The sequence below is a fragment of the Diceros bicornis genome, chromosome 28, assembly GCF_020826845.1.
Source record: "Diceros bicornis minor isolate mBicDic1 chromosome 28, mDicBic1.mat.cur, whole genome shotgun sequence".
Lineage (NCBI taxonomy): Eukaryota > Metazoa > Chordata > Mammalia > Perissodactyla > Rhinocerotidae > Diceros > Diceros bicornis.
The window spans coordinates 35,780,814-35,799,964 of record NC_080767.1 but is presented as its reverse complement, the minus strand read 5'-3'; the positions used below and the strand labels follow the sequence as shown (position 1 = coordinate 35,799,964).

The 19,151-nt window shown below is 56.2% G+C and overlaps 2 protein-coding genes and 1 long non-coding RNA gene across 3 annotated transcripts in view; 1 reads left to right on the top strand and 2 right to left on the bottom strand.

Annotated features, from left to right (window-relative positions):
• Positions 1–4,744: 4,744 nt before the first annotated feature.
• CDK9 (cyclin dependent kinase 9) lies at positions 4,745–9,344 on the bottom strand. Its single transcript, XM_058524119.1, has 7 exons — positions 8,734–9,344; positions 8,184–8,265; positions 7,304–7,394; positions 6,778–6,944; positions 6,482–6,653; positions 6,176–6,324; positions 4,745–5,676 (listed from the first exon to the last, which is right to left on the bottom strand). Exons 1-7 carry the CDS (start codon positions 9,171–9,173, stop codon positions 5,311–5,313), a joined length of 1,467 nt encoding a protein of 488 aa, XP_058380102.1. The 5' UTR covers positions 9,174–9,344; the 3' UTR covers positions 4,745–5,310.
• A 910-nt stretch (positions 9,345–10,254) lies between these two features.
• LOC131393381 (uncharacterized) lies at positions 10,255–14,577 on the bottom strand. The gene is made up of 3 exons (XR_009215921.1): positions 14,311–14,577; positions 13,691–14,172; positions 10,255–10,984 (listed from the first exon to the last, which is right to left on the bottom strand). It is a non-coding gene; the product is annotated as an uncharacterized LOC131393381 (long non-coding RNA).
• An 826-nt stretch (positions 14,578–15,403) lies between these two features.
• Positions 15,404–19,151, top strand: part of SH2D3C (SH2 domain containing 3C) — a 29,205-nt gene continuing 25,457 nt past the window's right edge. Inside the window, exons 1-2 of the mRNA XM_058524116.1 lie at positions 15,404–15,569; positions 17,663–18,140. Coding sequence (XP_058380099.1) covers positions 15,533–15,569; positions 17,663–18,140 — 515 coding nt within the window. The 5' untranslated portion in view covers positions 15,404–15,532. The remainder of the gene's footprint in view (positions 15,570–17,662; positions 18,141–19,151) is intronic.

Sequence of the window (19,151 nt, the reverse complement as noted above, 5' to 3'; positions counted from 1 at the left end):
GGGCGGAGGTTAAAGGTGAGCAGGCAGGAGGGCCGCTGGGGGAGGGGACTTCAGAGACTTGCAGCCCCTGGGCTGGGCTTCCTGCAGAGCGGAGCTGGCTTTATCTGGCCTCTCTCCCAGCCCCCTCATCACAGCCCACCTCTCCTTACTGTTAGGGCCCTTTGCCCTGGCCCTCCCAGGCTAGGAGCCCTGGGGGGCAGGGGCAGGACACAGAGGCGCCCTTGACCTAGGAATCAAGGAGCTTGCTGGGGGAAAGAGCTGTGTTTCACCAAATCATTTGGTCAAAAAGAGGCCAGGTCACAAACCCATTCCGTGGCCTGCAGGGTGACATGGAGGGCCGGTCCAGATGAGCTGGTAAAGGCCCTTCCGGTTTCCACAGCCTCTTCAATCATCCACTCAGTGGGCCCTTGGCTGACTCACTCGGGTATTTGAGACTCACAGGTGCCAGGCACTCGCTAGGCGCCTGGGGTAAAGCCCCCCAAGACCCCACCCTCTGGGAGCTTTTATCCTGAGCCATGCACCTCCTTCCACAAATGGGGATGACACCCCGTCACACAAGGGTTCCAGGCTGAAGCGGAGCAGACCCACACCTACCCTGCTAGTCCCGGCCTCCTCTCCGGGGTGTTCTGTGGGGGGCAGCTCGGAGCCAGCCGCTCTGGGGTTTAGGCCGGCTTTGGTTGTTTTAAAATATGATTTGACTGGATGAATAAAAATATTAAGGAAATATAAGAAGACACAGACAAGCATAAAGAACAGAATCACCCAAAATAGCCACGGGTATTGTTTTAGTGTGATTGCTTCCGTTTCTCTTACAAAATGAGCTGGAGCAGATAATTTGTAAGCCACTCTTTCCACCTGTTGTATTTGGAACGCATATACGTCTCCACCCTTGTTCACACTGCCCAGCATTCCAGCACAGAGCCGTGCCCTGTCCGTGCTGCTCAGATCCCCAGCAGCAGCGTGGGCATCACCGTCAGCTTGTTAGAGGTGCCCCGCCCAGACCTGTGGGTTGAGATTGGGACGTGCACTGAAGGCGGAGAAGCGCTGCTCTAATTTATTTAAGCTGATGGAGGTTTATGCTTTCTCAGCTTTTCCACACATGGGGCTGCCCTGGACATCGCGGACACACTGGCTGGAGGTAGCAGAGAACAGGTTAGGGGTGCGGCCTTGAGGTTACAGCCTTGGTGTGGCCACTGTACACTCAACCACATGGCCCTTAGGTACAGTGGACAAGAATCAACACATGCCCTCTCTACTGGGTCATTCCATGATGTCATGGCTCTCCTCCTAGAATATACAAGACTAGCTTGATCCCTAATCCTCCTTGATGATAGACTGCGGCTACTTCTTGCCTTCCGTTCCCTTCCTCCTGTTCTCCAGTGATCCTAATGCTCTGTCAGGGTTTCATCAGGAGCACTCCACCCAAAGGCTCTTGCCAAGGTCACAACTGACCTTAAAGTGGCTAAACCCAGTGATCAGTCCTCACTCCTGCCTTCCGGACCCATCAGCAGCACTGGTCTCAGTGGCCACGCCCTCTTCCCCAACACCCTCTCCCTCTGCTCTCTTCTTACTTCCTCTGCTGCTGCCCTCCATTCCTTTTTTTTTTTTTTTTTTGTGAGGAGATCAGCCCTATGCTAACATCTGCCAACCCTCCTCTTTTTTTGCTGAGGAAGACTGGCCCCGGGCTAACATCCGTGCCCATCTTCCTCGACTTTATATGGGACGCCGCCACAGCACGGCTTGCCAAGCGGTGTGCCGGTGCGCGCCCAGGATCCGGACCGGCGCGCCCATGATCCGAACTGGCGAACCCAGGGCCGCCACAGCGGAGCATGCGCACCCAACCGCTTGCGCCACCTGGCCGGCCCCTTGATTCCTTAACAAGACGTGTAAACACTGGGTGCTCCCGTGGGCCGTGTCTCCGTTCTCCCCTCCTCTCACCTGATCCCAGCCTGCCTTGGGACTTTCAACACCATCACAAGCTGGCAACTCCCAAGGGTGTGTCTATAGCCCAGACTTTTTGGGCCCCGAACTAGACTCAGATATACATCTGTCAACTCAACCTGGATGTCCACCTGTCATCTCCAACTTACCATGCTGAAAAACCTATGCTGACCCACCATAGCCTTCTGTCTCAAGGATGGCAGCCCCGTCCTCACTCCAGCCAAAGCCTGGGACTCAACTCCTCTTTCACTCACACTCACATCCAACCTGAAAGCAAATCCTGTTAGATTTGCCCTCAAGGTAAGCCGTAAGTCCAAGCATCCCTCGCCACCAGCTTCAGTACCAGCTTGGTCCAAGCCACCATGGATCATCATACGCCCGGATTATTACAACAGCCCTAACTCGTCTCCCTGCCTCCTTGGTTTTTTTCAAGAGTCACTGTGATATTTTAAAACATCAGACCATGTCCCCTCTGCCCAAAGCGCTGTGAAGGCTTCCTAGCCTTGGGACCTTGGCGTTTGTGTCCACCCTCCACCCCTACACATCCCCCATCTCTCTGGATTCCTGCTCCCACGTCATTCTGGCCCCCTCAACTGATGCTACTCCTCTCCCCTCATATTCCACTTTGTTGTTTTCCACAGACCTTACCCCATCAGACTAGTTTGAACCTACTAGATAGAATGCAAGTTCCATAAGGGTGAGGGTGGCCACTGCTTTGTAGCTGCACTGATTCTAGAAAAGTCTGGCCCTCGGCCTCGTGGCTTAGCGGTTAAGTGCAAGCACTCCGCTGCTGGCGGCCTGGGTTCAATCCCGGGCGCGCACCGACGCACCGCTTCTCCGGCCATGCTGAGGCCGTGTCCCACATACAGCAACTAGAAGGCTGTGCAACTATGACATACAACTATCTACTGGGGCTTTGGGGGAAAAATAAATAAATAAAATTAAAAAAAAAAAAAAAGTCTGGCCCTTGGAAGACACAGCCAATAAATAAACATTGAAGGAAAGAATGAAACTGTCAGCGCTGTAGTGAGAACTTAATGAGATAATGGACTATCACTGCACAACTGCTCCTAAGAAATTTCTGTGAGTGGAATTGCTGGGTCAAACAATATGAGCCTTTTAAATTTTCATCCTTCAGAGAAAAAAACCGCACCTTGAACAATTAGGCCAGCTCTGTGAGTTTTCCCACACCAGTTATCTGTCATTCAAAACCTATCGACTTGATAGCCATTAGGACACCTTGCTGTTTTTTGTCGTTGTTGTTTTTTGTGAGGAAGATCAGCCCTGAGCTAACATCCATGCCAATCCTCCTCTTTTTGCTGAGGACTGGCCCTGAGCTAATAACCGTACCCATCTTCCTCCACTTTATGTGGCATGCGGCCGCAGCATGGCCTGACAAGCGGTACATCGGTGCGCGCCTGGGATCCAAACCTGGGCCATCAGCAGCGGTGCGCCAGCACTTAACCGATACGCCACGGGGCCGGCCCCCACCTTGCTGTTGTTTTAATTTGGATTTCTTTGATTACTAGCTGTACTGACTTGAATAGTGTCCTCGCAAAACTCACGTCCACTGAAACCTCAGACTGTGACCTTATTTGAAGAGAAGGTCTTTGCAAATGTAACTGGTTAAGATGAGGTCATACTGGATCAAGGTGGATCCTAAATCCAATGACTGGTGTCCTCATGAGAGAGACAGAAGCACACAGAGGGGAGAACACCATGTGAAGACAGAAGCAGAGATTGGAATGATGCATCTATAAGGATGGCCAACCGTCACCAGAAGCCAGGAGAGAGGCCCGGAACACTCTCTCTCAGAGGCTTCAGAAGGAACTAACCCTGCCAACATCTGGATTTCAGGCTTCTAGCCTCTGGAACTGTGAGAGAATAAACTTCTGTTGTTATGTAAGCTACCCAGTTTGTGTAATCTGTTACAGCAGCCCTGAGAAACTAACACACTGGTAACGAGTTTTTTTCACTTTTACTGGCCTTTTGTGAAGCTGTGATCTGGGTCAGTATCTACGAGTTAAGGACAGTCCTGGTAAAAGGTTTTGCCAACCTTCCTTCCTGGGCCCCTTCAAGAGCCCCCCGACCCCCATGTGCCAGAATGTAGAATGTGCCTCAAAAGCCCCTGTCCTCAACTTCCAACACACGGGAAATGTATCCACCGGAACATACTGCTGGATAAACCCTCATGATCCAACCTTCACACTAACCGTCCTGTTCTCCTACCCATTCACCACCCTAATCCAAACTACTGCCTCCCCCTGACCCCCACCCCTGTAGATCCTTCAACTCTTCTGGTCACTTCCTCTCACCTCCCCCAAGCTGCCCTCTACTTAGCAGCCTGAGAGACCTTTGCAAGTTACAGATCTGATCGTTGTCATTCCACTGATTAAGCAGCCTTCTGCAGCCTCCTGGGCTCGAGTCAAGTTCAAATACGTCTGTCTGTCAGCCACAGTAGACTGTGCCCACCTGGGTCACCACTGCAGACGCAGCCCATAGGAGACCCTCTCTAGTTCCTTCACCAGGGAATTGAGACCCTTTTCTCATCTGTCTTCCCTCGTCTTGTGACAGAGTGGAGAGGAGCAAGGGAGCATCGTGGTACCTGCCCTTTGGGGAACATGATGGCAAGTGTTCTGGAAAGTACTCAAGAGAAAAACAAAAAAAGTTCTCTGCAATTTTATATCAGGGGCATGAACTGGGATGAAGAGCCAAGATTCGACAATCAGATCTCAACCGTTAGGCCCAACCTGTTGGCCACAGGGTCATGAGCTGGGGGTCTCAACACAGAGCACACAGCCACTTACTGAAAAAAGAGTCAACTTTAATTGTAACTGACCAACTGTAATAAACTGCATTCAGGAATGTCTCCAAACAACCGAACCAAAGAAACACGACAAAATTCTCCTATTGAAGAAACCAAGAGTTTTTGCCAGCCCCAGTGCTTCTGGGGTCAGGCCAAGAGCAGCCCATTCCTGAGGCTGGTTCTGTCCACTACACAAGCTCCTCATCCCAAGAGGAGGGCTGGGGATGGGTGAGGGACCTGTCCCCTCCTCCCATCATGCTGGGAACTCGTAGAAAAAGTCACTGGTGGCACCTCTCCTTCCACCCATTCCTGTCCTAAGGTAAACGGAGACCCTCTGGGCGTCATCCCAAAGCCAGGGAACAGGGAAGGCAGCCCCAGTGTCCTCCTGGACTTTCAGCCAAAGCTTTACTCCAGTCCACTCAGCCAGTGTACTGCCCACGGTGGGGATTAAATAACATATGCACTAGAGAAACAACTCAAATGCCCCATCATCTCCACACTGCAGGTCATATAGCAGAAGAAAAAATAAAACAGCCCTAATGAAAAGCGATAGCGGTCGGCCCTCAGAAGACGCGCTCAAACTCTGTCTGGTTGGTAGTGGCGGGATTGCGGCTCTGGTTGGTGGACTGCTGGGTGATCTGGCTGCCCTTCCGGCGAGGCGGCGCCAGGTACTCGAACATGGACGTCAGGTGGGTGGACAGCATGCCCTTGAGGTCTGAGGGCATGGGGTCGGACCAGAAGAAGTCGTGGTTGAGGGCGTCGTCGCTGTCAATGCGCTGTGCGGGATCCAGCACCAGCAACTTGTCAATGAGGTCCAGCGCGTAGGGGTCACGCACGTAGGCCTTCAGCCTGTCCTTCACCTTCCGCTTCTGGCCCTTGACCAGGTCCAGCTTCTCAAACAGCTCGTACTTGTCCACGTTTGGCCATACCTGGGAGGGAAAGGGACGGTGGAGAGAGACACGGAATGAGGATGGAGTTAGTTCACGGGGTACGTGGCTTGTCCATTGGTCAAGCACCTGAAGAGACCAAAACTCTTCCACTCAGATGCTCCCAGACCACATCTGGAGGATGAACTTGACCCCTCCACGGTGAAAGCAGCAGTGACCACACATCTGGCACACACCAAGTGCCAGGCCCTTTTACACAAACCACCTGGAATATGTGTGCCAAGCCTGATACACGCATAATTGTTTCACAGAAGAAAAACTCAGCTCTGAGATGAGCGGTTCAGATGCCTTGCCCGAGGCCTCAGAACTAACTGGTGATGAGGCTGAGACTTGAACACAGCCCGTGTGGGTCTAAAGAGCAGCCCCTGTGCCTCCACCAGCCACGTTTCCACAGAGGAGCTTTCCTTCTATTCCACTCCCCACTCCTCCCGTGCCAGGGAGACTTCTGGATCTCTGCATCCCAGGTAGCTTGGCCACCCACCTCAGGGGTGATGGAGCCACAGAGCTGGCTGATGAGGGCGAGCTGGTGCTGCTCCGTGTTGCCCTGCATGATAGGGCTGCGGGTCCACATCTCCGCCATGATGCACCCAGCACCCCAGAGGTCAATGGGGGGGCCGTAGTCCCGCTCCCCTGGGAAGAAGAGCGCACCAGGAGGGCCCCTTGAGCCCGAGGGCCTCCTGAGACGCAATGTCCCAGGGCCAGCGGCTCAGGAAGCCCTGGCAGTGGGGGGGTGAGGCCGGGTAAGTGCCCAGTCCCTGCCCCCCTCTGCCCGCTCGGGAGTCCTCACCGAGCAACAGCTCCGGGGGCCGGTACCAGAGCGTCACCACACGGTTGGTATAGCGGTTGGGCTGGCTGTTCTTGGCCAGGCTGAAGGCCCGGGCCAGCCCAAAGTCTGCCAGCTTCAGAACTCCATCACGGGTGATGAGCACATTAGCCGCCTTCATGTCCCTGTGCAAGATCTGCAGGAAGCACAAGGTTGAGGGCTCAGTCAGGTTACCAGGGGTCCTTTAGCCACACCCACCCAGCAGTGAGAGCAAAGGTCAGCCCAAGCCTTGGCCTTTCTTCTCCCACTCTGGTCCCCACCTTGTTCCTGTGGATGTAGTAGAGGCCGTTGAGCAACATCTGCATAACCCTCTTGATCTCAGACAGCGTGAACTTGACTAAGACGTTGCTCAGAAGCCCAGCAAGGTCATGCTCACAGAAGTCAAACACCAGGTATATACTGCCTTTGCAGCGGTTATAGGGGGAGGCTGAGGCAGGAAGAATCGGGGGAGGGGAGCAAGAAAAAGAAAGTTACGAATCCCACATGCAACTCATTTTCCCACAACCAGCTCCTACCCCCTCCAACCAATGGACACCCGGACATCCGGCTGTGCATTCCTTCACTGGTAAAGTATTTCCTGAGTGCCTCCTCTGGGCCAGGTGCTGTGGCAGGCCCTGGGGAAGCACCAGCTACGATGAAAGGACCAGAGAAAGCAGTCACAGTTGGTATGTCTGGGTTAAGAACAGGCAAGTGAGGCGTGTCCAGTTCCAACTTTGCAAACACAGCCTTAGGCTGCAAGGCTCATTTTCTCCGTCTGAAAAAAGCGATGAAATCCAAGAGACTTACCTTTGGTTCGACAGATCTCAATCAAGTTGACCACATTCTCATGTTTTAGAAGCTGGAGGATCTTGATTTCCCGCAAGGCTGTAATGGGGAACTGCAGGGGGAGAACGACAGGAGGGGGTCACAAGTGAGTGAGCACATTACAGACCAAGGAACCAGCCATGAGATCAGTCCTCAGGAGCACAGGTTAGGAGACAGAGTAAAATCACAGGCTCTGAAATCAGCTTTCAGATGCCTTAGCTGTAAAATAGGTCTAAGATCGGTATGCACCCTCAAGGAGCTGGTTTAAGACAATGAATTCAAATAGCAGTACTTAACACGAACACTTTACTACTAATCACTAAATGCTTCATAGTTTCTTTAACCTTCAAATTTTAGCTCTATGCCTGTGTTTAACTTGCTGGCTGGTAACAAAACCAACAAAAATAACTATTAGAAAAATTTCCTTGCTAAGAAGCAGGTCTCTGGGAAGCTGGACTAGAGCTAAGATGGGAGAGAGGGGACACAACCAGGTTACTCCTTTTCAATTGAGCACTAGTTATCCTTTTAAAGGTACTGCATGTAGTTTTTTTTATATTGAACAAAACTGCATGCTATCAAGTGTTTAAAGGCCACCTAACTTCAGGAACCAAGCTGCACTCAGTGCAAGCATGAGCTCCCCCTCCTGGCCCCAAGCATATTTACCTAAGAATGAAATATCAAATGTTTTAAAATGTTTGAATTAAAAGATTTAATTTGGAAGTCAAATTCCCTGGGATATGGAAATTCCCGAACTGCCGCACATACAGTGAATCTCAACGTGAGAGTTCTCGAAGACGCTGGATGGAAACCCAACCCCGTGCCCAGGAGAGCTGGCAGGCCCGCCGTCCCGACCCGTACTCACCCCCTCTTTCTCGTTCTCCATCAGCACCTTCTTCAGAGCCACTTTTTGGCCGGTCTTGCGGTCCTTAGCCTTAAACACCTCCCTGCAGGCCGAGAAGGGGACCCAGGAGGGCTCATCAGGCCGCTTCCGCAGGGCCCGCCCCTCCCCCCGCAGAGGAGGAGAGCAGGAAAGAAGGGACTCCAGGGCGGGGCTGGGCCGGGGACCCAGGGCGCTCAGCTACCTCACCACCCGGTATCTGCGGCCCCTCTCCGAGCCTCTACTTCCTTCCCTGAGTCCCTTCTCCTCACCCGGGCGTCTCTCCGAAAGATCTCGCTCCCCTCACGGGCTCCCCTCTGCAACCCCTCCCCGCCCCCCAGCACGGGCCTCAGGCTCCTCCCCGCCAGCCGGCTCTGTCAGGCTCCGGCGGGCTGCGGCGCGGCCTAGCGAGAGCAAGGCACAAGCCTGGGGCTCGGTGGCTTCCCGACCACCTCGGACCTGGCCCAGGGCCTCCCGGCGTCAGCCCTGAGGGGTGCAGGCCCAGGGCTCCCGGTCCCTCGGGGCTCAGCCTTACCCGAAGGTGCCTTGGCCGATCTTAGCGAGCTTCTCATATTTGGACACCTCATCACAAAAAGGGCACTCCACCGAGTCGTACTGCTTTGCCATGGCCGCCTCCAGCGCGCCGCCGCCGCCCCCAGCCGCCGCCGCCGCCGCCGCGCCCGCTCCGGGTCCCGCCGCCGTGCTCCAGGCCCCTCCGCGGCCGCGCCACTTCCGCCTCCAAGGCCACTTCCGGCCTCGCGGCGCCGACCCCGCCTCTTCCGTTCGCCGCCCGCCGCCAGGCCCCCTGGGACTTGTAGTTCCCGGGAGGCCAGGAGGAGCCGGAGCTGCAGAGGCGCCTCCGCCGCCGCCGCTGCCCCCGCCTCCGCCGCCGCCACTGCTGGCGGTGGCCCCTATCGGGGGCGCGGGGAGCCGGGGCGCCGGGGCTGGGGCTCGGGGCGGTGCGTCCCGCTGCATCGGCCCGGGCCGCTGCTGCTGCCGAAGCCGCTGCCGCTCTGGCGCCCGATCTGGGGCCAGCCGCAGTGCCCTGCTCCTCCTCCTCCTCCGACGGCGCCGCCTCCGCCGGGCTGCGCGGGTCGACGGGCGGGGGGGCGGCCCCCGAGCCGCGGCCTGGGGGCTCCCTGGCCGGGCCCGGGCCCGGGGCGGCCGGGCGAGGGGGCGAGACGGGAAGAGCCGACGAGGAGGCGGCCCGAGAGTCCGGGAGGGGGCGCGTTATAAAGGGGGAGGTGCCCCGGCTTCGCCCTCCCCTCCCCCTCCGCCCGCCCCCTCTCTCCTCCCTCCCACCCTCCGCGGCCGCACCTGCCGCCGCCGCCGCCGCCACCGCCGCCCGCCAGCCCACTGTCCGCCGGCTGCCCTCGGCGCGTCACCGCCCGCGGCCCCTCCTCCGCTTTCGGAGGTGGGGCCCCGCGCTCGACACCTGGCTGCGGGGCGCCTCGCCGCGTGCCTCAGTTTACCCCCGCACGCGAGCTGCCGCAAGAGGCCCCTTCCTCTCTGGTTCGGAGTGCCCCCCCCCCCCAGCCGACAAGCGAAGGCAGGAGGCGCCAAGGGAGCGGCCTCCGGTCCTGAGAGGGAGAACGGCCCCCGCCGCCGCCTCGCCTCCCCCGGCCCCAGCCACCCGCCGTTGACATGGCAACCGACGGCCGCCAGGGGGCGCGGCGACACTGAAGGCGGCGAGGGAGTAACGCGCGGGTCTTCCAGCCCTGGACCCCCTGTTCTCTGGGAGGCAGGGATGAGACCCACAGGACCCCGGTCCCCGCCGAGTTGCGCCCGGATCAGTAATCACAAAAATAGCTAGCATTCACTTAGCACCCCTGTGTGCTCAGGAAGTGCTGGGCGTTCCGCTGAATCCTAAATCAACAGCCCCATAGTCAGGATCACTAACCCATTTTACAGATGAGGACATTGAGGCTCAGAGAAGCAAGGTCATTTGCCCAAGGTCACACAGTGACAAAACTGGGACTCGAACCTGGTCTGTCTGAATCTGTAAAGGATTCTCCCGACTCAGGTTATTTACAGTCTGGCCAGGAGTATAGCAGTGGTGTGTTTGAGGCCTGTGGTCCTTATGCCAGGCACCAAGCCCACCATTCACCCATCTCTTCTCTGACCCTGTGCCCCCTTCCTCTACACCAACCCCCAGCATCTTTCTCATACCTTCCTGGCTCCAGGATCCTCTCAATTCTTCCTCCAACTCTACTCAACAACCAGCCCCCAGCAAAGCTGTCTTTCCTACCTCCTCTGTGACCCTTCAATCTGACCCTCCTTTCCAGTCCTCTGCTGATGGATCCTGAGTCCTGGCCTCCCCAGTCTGGCCTCTCCATCTGTCCCCCTCACAGCACACTAGATCATTCTGAAGTGGAGTCTACATGTATTTCCCTCCACTGTCTTGAGGAAAAACCAAATTGTGATAATTGAAGCTCTTTCCAGCTCCCTCCCAAGCTGTGGCCACCAGAATCTCCCTCCTGTTTCCTAACTCCCTGGCCTTCCCGCCTTCAGGGCTGTGCTCTCTGATTGCACCCCAGTACCCTCTCCAACTGCGGGAAGCCCTTGGGGTTTCCTCCCAGCTCTTACCCTACATGGCTTTGCCTTGAAGGATCTGGTGATCCTCGTGTCCCCAGAGACCCCGTTCTGGGGGAGGGTCCTGCTAGGGAGGGCCTTGAGGGTCAGGTGAGGAGCAGGGAGCCCTCTCCTGAGGACTGTGGAGCCAGCGAGGGTTTTAGGCAGTTGAGTGTGGTGTCAGGGAGTGCTCTGGGGTCAGCTTCATGGGTACACTATTAGAAGCAGAGAGGCCATTGGCTAAGTTGGGGGTGGAGAGGGCAAGGAGGGAGAAAATAACAATAATTGTAGTCATTACAATTTATTGAGGGAAAATAAATGGTCTAAGCTGTACACTTAGCATTTCATGGGAATTATCTCAATTCTTAGCCATACGAGGTGGGTACTATTACCACGTCCATTGTACACGTATAGACGCTGAAACTCAGAGGTGACATCACCTGACCAGGGTCAAACAGCTGGCCAGTGACCGTATTGGTGTTTGAACCAGGTCAGTCTGGCACAAACCCCAAGCACTTACTCATGTCAGGACCCCGCCCGTGGAGGCTGGAGGTGGAGCTGGGGCACAGCTAGGGCGGAGCACCGCTGGGCTTGGTGTCCTGGCTGCCCATGGGAGGTGTGGGAGGGGATGGTAGCACTGGGGGGTCTGCTATGGTTTTTGGTGGCTTCTACCCTGAAACTTTCAGGCTGGGGCCCCTGCCTGTTTCCCACGAGCCTCCCTAAGTCACATCCTGTGGGCAGACGCCTCAGCAGAGGGTTCCGGTGGTGTCATCACCTCCACCCTGCCATCCCTGGTCTGAACCCCAACATCCGCCAGTCACTTCCCCTTGGAGCCTCAGGCCCTCAGCCCTGCCCGATGGAGGGAGGCAGGCAGGAGTGGTCCGGAGCCCTCCGGAAAGCTGCCCAGGCTGCCCAGGCCTGGGGCCCAGATCGCCCACGTGGAAGTGAGAAGTTAGGTCCTGGCCAGAGACAATTTCTCTCTGACTTTGACATCTGATTGGCTGGTTCGGGGGAAATAGTTCCTGCCCCATGGATTGGCTAAGCTGGCAAGGCCAGGCACCTGGCCAGTACTCAGTAAATGTTTGCTGACTGGCTGGCCAGGCTCTGAGAGAGCGCCTGGTCCTGCTGCCATTTAACACGTAGGGAAACTGAGGCACGGAGTACGAACGGGAGCCACTAGCCAGCTGTTTGACCCTGGCCTGAACTCTCGATTTTCCTCCCCTGAGCAGAGACAGGATGGGGCATATGGAGGGAAGGAGAAGACAGGCTCATGGGTGGGCTACTCTTGGCTGCTCATACATCTGGGGGACAAGGGGTCACTGGATAGAGATTCAGGACTGAGCATGGCTGTGTGATGCCCTGAGCCCTGTAACACCATGATGTTCTGCCCACATCAGCCAGGTACTGACTCTGTGCCTGGCAGTGTTGATATGTGTCATCCTCCTGGAACTTTCCAGCACTCCTGTTAGGAGGTTGCTATTATTGGGCCCAAGTTACAGAAGAGGAAACTAAGGCTCAGAGTGGTAAAGAGGCCTGCCCAAGGCCACACAGCCAGGAAGCTCTGCAGCTGGGATTCAAAGCCAGGTCTCTTTGCTCTCAAAGCCCAGGGTCATTTACCATCATCCTACACCGCCCCCAGGACAGACAACTGGGTCGAGCTGGGGAAAGGCATCGACTGAGACCAAGAGCATAGTAGGCACGGGGCCAGTGTGGATGCATAAGGCTAGTTTCTCTCTCAGGGAGCATGAGGTCTGCTTGGAACATGCCATGAAAACAAAGTGTCTGTAACGTGGATGACACTCTCAGTACAAATGTTTTATTTCATCGCTACAGGATCATGTGAAGATGTTGTATTTGTTCCATTTTACTGATGGGAAAAACGAGGCTCAGAGAAGTGATGTCACTTCCCCAAGGTCATGCAGGTGGGGTCTGGACTCAGGTCTGCCTGGGCCAATGCCTTTGACTATGAACTTGAAGGTCTCCAATCCTAATGGTTCCTGGCCAAACCAGGCAACTGAGGCATAGACTGAGGGAGAGGGGCAAGGACGGAGGGGACAGAAATCAGAGCAGGGTTCCTGGGGACACTATGGCTCATTCTAGACCTGCAGAGACTCCATGGAAGCAAAAGATGGAGCCAGTGGAGGGAAGAGTAGCATCCAGGTGTGGGTCCAGCGCAAGCAAAGACCTGGGGGCAGGAAGGCACTTGTGTGTTCAGGGCTGCAGAGCGTGGACTGGGCTGGGCTGGCCTCCAGCGCAGGCTGAGGAGGGCCCGCGGGACAGCCACCCGCCAGCAGGTCCCCAGCCGCACTCCCAACGGCCACTCAAGGCAGCACAAAGGGGGCTCTCAGCTCAGCGGAGCCGCCACACTGAGCCCCATTCATCCTCCCAGGGACGCGGCAACTGCCCTGGCGCCCGGGCCAACGGCAGGGCCAGCCTAGCACTGACAAGGCACCTCCACCACGGCAACACAGCCGCGCCGGGGCCGGGGCTAGGACTCCCGGCTCTCACGCCATGCGCCTGCTCCGGGGTGTTCCTGGCCAGTGCCAGTCTGCTCCTGGCCTGAACCACCCCCATCCCTCAGCAACAGCCGCCGTTCCCTAGTCCAGGGTTTGCTGAGGCCACAGTGCACTGGCCTGGGCCAACATTTGCTCCTTTCATCCTCCCAGGAAGTGGGGGCAACTGTGACCCCATTTCACAGATGAGAAAACTGAGACCCAGAGAGGTAAAGTCTCTTGTGAAGGATCACAAAGCAAGTTGTGAGTGGCCCTGGCTGGGAAGCTAGCCCAAGTCCCTGGACTGCCTCCTGGGAAGAAGCTGGGGGACCTACCCCTTGCCTTCCACTAAGAAGACCCCCAGCTACCACCAGGCCACAGGCCCCTCTCCCTCTTCTGACAACAACCCAGAGATAGGAGTTAGAATACCTGGGTCTCTGTTCCTCTTCAGCCTCAGTTTCATCTGTGAAATGGGACACACCAGGATTCACCTCACAGGTCTGTTGTAAGGATTCAATGGACGATCTGTAGAGGCTTCTAGCTCCATCCTTGGCTCATGGTCAGGGCTCAGCAGAAGGATCTGGAGTCATTCCCCTTTTTCCTCCCAAGTCCTTGGTCCAGAAACCCCATCCTTTTCATTTGAACTTTGAATACTGGTCCCATCCAGACTGGTCTGTAAGCAGGACCCTGCTGCCTCAGTCTCATGGGCTGTGTCCCTCTCAGGGCCTCGGGTTCCGTCTCATCCCTTCAAGAAGGTTCAGCCAGACCCCTCCCCCACCAAAATCCATCATCCAGCTGCTAGGGGCTTTTGGGAGCTGTGGGCGTGGAAGGTAGGCCCTCAGGCCCCACAGCTGGACAAGCAGGTTCCAATTCCAGTTAACTTGGACTTTTCGGGGCCTCGATTTCTACATCTGTAGAATGGGAACAAAAGTAATGACATTACCTCTTAGGGCAGAAGGACTGAGCCCTGTGGCTGGAACATACTAAGTGATCAGAAGATGTTAATCGTCATTATTCTTGTAGGGGATGCAGGAAGGGCCCCATCTGACCTTGGACTCACTCTGTCACAGCCTCGGTTGCCAGGATGACAAGGTCCGATCCTGCTGGAGCCTCTGCGGGTTGACTGCGTCCCTTGCACTTGAGCCCTTTCTAGAGGTTAGGTGACTGAGGCTTCAGAGCGGAAGTAACTTGTCCACAGCGCTCAGAGCTGGGATTTGAAGCCCCTGGTCTTGCGGCTCCCCCAAGCCGAGCAGCTGCTGACAGCCTCCGCAGGTGTCTGGGACAACCTGTCTTGGGAGGTTTCATTTCCTCATCTCTGTCCTGCCCACGTGAGTGTGCCTACACACACACACACACACACACACACACACACACACACACACGAGAAGGTTGTAGGGTGGAAAAGTCCCAGGCCCTGAGTTAAGGGACCTGGAAGGGCAAGTTGGAACCCAGTCTGTGCCACCAATCTGCTGTGTGAGCTGGGGCAATCCTTCTGCCCGTCTGTGCCTCGATTTCCCTATCTCTGTAAAATGGGTGTGGTAGACCAAATTACCACTGTGTCCTTGCCAGCTTGAAGAGCAGTGACCATGCCTTGGTGGGCACCGATTCCATGCCAGGCTTTCCACCAAGCCCTGGACCCCGTGAGGGGGGCATTGCACACACCGTCTGTTCACAGGAGGAAACTGAGGCACAGGGAGGTGAGTTCCCTAGTCCAGGATCACACAGTGACAAAGTGGCTGTCCAAGACTTGAAATTGGGTCTGGGTGGTCCCAGAGCCCACAGGCCTAACCACAGCACTCTCCCATCCACCACCACCAGTGCGTCCCCCCAGCACTGAGGCTTAGAATAAACTGCCCTGCGCGCAGGCCTGACTCCCCGCACCCTCCCAGCCCCCTGGCCAGACCCCCTGACAGCTGTTGGCAGGTCCCCAGCGGCCCCCGGCCCAGTGGGCTCCGTTCCCGGAGCCTGTGGTTTGTTCCCCAGACCTTCCAGGTCCCACGGGCTTGTGGTCTGCCCCCTGCGCCCCGCTGCTGAGGCCAAGGAGGTGGCCCACAGGGGCCGGGACTGGGGGAGGCCGCGGCCCCCGCCCCTGCGGACAGAATGAGGAGGGTGGGGCTGTGGGAGTTTCACTGGTTTAAAAATACACAGAGGAAGCGAGTGAGAGGACGCGAGAAAGGGGAAGGGGAGGTGAGGGAGGCATCTCAACGCTGATGTCCAGAGCCTCGAGCGACTACTCGCCAGCAGGCCAGGGGCTTTGCACGACCTGCCAAGATGACGGAGGGGCCCAAGAAGGCCAGCAAAAAGTTCAGTAAGTGCGGGGTGCTGTTGGCACTGTCCTTCGTCCCTCTCTGTCCATCTCAGCCTCTCTCTGCATCCGCCTCTTCGTCCCTTCGTCTCCTTTCTGTTTCTCTTTCTGTCCATCTCTGTCTCTCTCCAGAGGTCTCTGCTCCTGGGTTTCCATGTCACCATCTCTCCATGTCACCATCTCTCCATGTCTCTGGCCCAGTCTCTCTCTCTCTCCAGCTGGTTCAGCTCTCCATCTCTGTGCTTCTCTTGACTCTGTCTCTGCACATCTCTTTTTCTCTGTCTCTCCCCACCCCACCTCTCAGTCTCTCCATTCGTCTGTGTGTCCCTCTGCATGTCCATCTCTGGCTCTCCCTGACCTCACGGCTGGGTAAGGGAAGACCTTCACACATTTCACCCCCTGTCTCTGCGCCTGGTTCACACGGGGTTTCAGGTTGGGCGTTACTGGGGCCAGGGCCGAAGGGTGCCATGGATGCTGTCCCACATTCCCACCAGCAGTGGGGCTGTGACGCTGGGACCGAGCATCCGGGTGGGGAAAGAGCCCAGAGCATCTAGCCGAGGGGCCACACCCACCCGCCACTGTTTGCCCTGGTTGGTCTCCTCCTGGTCCCCGCAAACTTCTGCTTCCCCTGACTCCTTGGATCCGCCAGCACAGGGTGGGGGAGGGGAGGTGTGTGTACAGGGCAAGGATTTTGACTGCATTCTGCAGATGGAAATACTGAGGCCCAGAGCCTTGCCTGAGATCATATGGGGCTATAGAGCAGGGCTCAATCCCATGTCCCTGGACTCTGGGCCTCAGTTTCCCTCCCTACCCAACTATTGTTTCTTCTAGACCCCTGGTACCCAGGAGACAAAACAAGTGGTGCTGAGAAAGGAGGCAGTTTGTGGTCCTCCTCCTGGCCACTGGCACAGCTCCTGCCCCATGGTATAGCTTTCTAAGAGCAGAGCATCTGCATTTTCTGACAGTGTTGTCAGGAGGCAGAGGCTAAGACCAGGTGAGGGTGGGCAGGGCCGAGAGGAAAGCCCAGAGCACTGACCCAGCAGTCCAGGGCCCTGGGCCCTCGACCGGGCTCAGCCCTGCTGTGTGACTCTGGGCAAGTCTCTTCCCCCCTCTGGGCCTCAGTTTCCTCTCTTGTCAAACGCGAGCATCCTACCTATATTCCAGTGTGGTTGTGAGGACCTGAGGAGGCAGAGGGCGCCCAGAGAGTGGAAAATGCCAGGCTTTTTCCTTTTTCCTCATCTGGAGGCAGCAGGGAAGTCAGATGGTGGCGGCTGCGAGGAGGGGCTGTCCTACAGCTGGGGGAGGGGAGGAGGGAACTCACAGGCACCCCTGCGGAAGCGAGGAGATGGTATCACCCGAGCACTGCCACCAGAGCCAGGACCTGGGCTCAGCTGACAGGAAGGACAAAACCACAGGAAGTGGGACCCTCAGGCTCCCGACAACCCCCTTCTCATTTCCACTCCACCCCCGGTGCACAGAGGCTTGCTCAAACACCACCTCCCAGCCCCAACACACACATGCACACATGCACACATGCACACACACATACCTGCTTCACCCACCGGCCGTGTGACCTCGGGCAGTTCATTTCACCACTCTGAACCTCAGTTTCCCCATCTGAAAAATGGGCGATTAAACTTGTGTCATTGAGTTGTGCTGAGAATTCAGTGAGGTAGTGCATGGAGCACGTCTGACAAATGCAGAGGTATTTATTGTGATCACCACCATCATCATCATCTTCATTACTTCTTATGGAGGATATTCTCTGTGCCAGGCACCATGTTAAGCATGTAACTTACATGCTTTTCTTCAATCCTCCCACTGCTCATAGGAGGTGGGTACTATAATCTCTATTTTACTGACGTGGAGAATGGGGCTCAGAGAGGTCAAGTGACTTGCCTAAGGTCACACAGCTAGGATGTGAAAGAGCAGGAATTCAAGCCCAGGGCTACCACAATAATTAGAGAGAGTGTCAGTGAAGCCCTCACCCTCCTTGAACCCTCAATGAGTGGAACTGCACACACTTTTTACTGTTATTACTAGTGTTGCTGCTGGAATCGTCATTAACTCCTTTCCCTCCTCTTCCCCCTTGCCAGAGTTCTTCAAGTTCAAGGGCCTTGGGAGTCTCTCCAACCTCTCTCGGTCCTTCACTCTGAGACGGTCCTCGGCCCCCACCAGTATCCAGTCCCATCTGAAGCCTGACACCTTTGAGGCCACACAGGATGACATGGTGACAGTACCCAAGAGCCCCCCAGCCTATGCCCGCTCCAGTGACATGTACAGCCACATGGGCACCATGCCTCGCCCCAGCATCAAGAAGGCGGCATCAAGACAGGCCTCCGAGAAGGCCCAGGAGGTGGACCCTGAGCCCCATCTGGTGCCCCAAGATCTGCCTGACCCCCCCGGCTTGGAGGCAGCCAAGGAAATGGTGGTGGGGACCGATGCTCCCTTGGAGGACACCCCAGCAGTGGGACCCAACCCCCCAGCAGTGGAGGGGGACCCCATAGGAGAGCCTGACAACCCCAGGACAGACATAGAAGAGGAGAGAGCCCCTGAGGATGTGCCCCCAGAAAGGTAGGTGCCACCCACTGGCAGGTGAGGACGGGACCTGCGGGGATGGTGTCTCCAGCCTCCTGCCACTAGAACCTGGAGAGGACCCCCAGCACACACATCTGGGTAAAAAACACACACCTACACACCAACCAAGTGCTTAATATAAACCAGGCAGTGTGCTTAGCTCGTCACTGGTAACCAATTCTCAAAAAAAAAAAAAAAAAAAACTGGAGAGGAAATGCTGTTATTATTTCCACATGACAGATGAGGAAACTGCGACTCAGGGAGGGAAAGTCCTCTGCCCCAGTCAGGTTGCACATCTAGCAAACGACAAAGTTAGGATCTGAACCGAGACCCACCTGACTCTAAAGCCCGAGTCAGCCTCCAGCAATGGCCCCCAGCTGCTGGCTGGGCCCCAACCCCAATCACGGATCCGTGCCCTGGGCCCCCACCCCTGACTCACCACCTTTAGTTCTGCGGAACACCACCACTCCACCTGCTCTGGAAAACCAGCTGTCACTTAACAGGGTTATCGGGTGAGTGGAGTTCATGCAAAAATACAAATAGCGATGATATGACTGTAGCGCCCTTTTAGTAAGAGCCTATCTTACTGGGTGTCAAAACAAATGGTACTCACTGAAAACTCTGTAACAGAATCTATTTTTAGCCTCATCTTACAGATGGGGAAACTAAGACCCAGACCAGGTGGCAGAGCTGGGATTTGAGCAGGAGTCTGCCTGCCTCCAGTGGCTGCACCCTCCCCCACCACACTGTACCCCCATCTTCTAAGCGGTACAGCTGTGTACTTCATGCCCCTGGGAGACCCCTCAACCCCAACCAAAGGAGTCCCCGGCTTTTCATCCTCAGAGCCTTTGTCTAAACCACACCAGTCAGATGTACCTATTGAAATTAAGAGAAAAAACCCAGGTGAGCAAAAGTAACTGTAGGGCTGGTTCTGGGACCTCTCTTGAGTGGCTCTGCCCTGAGACCCCAAGCATGGCTTCTGTGTGCTGGGGTGACTGAGTCTAGACC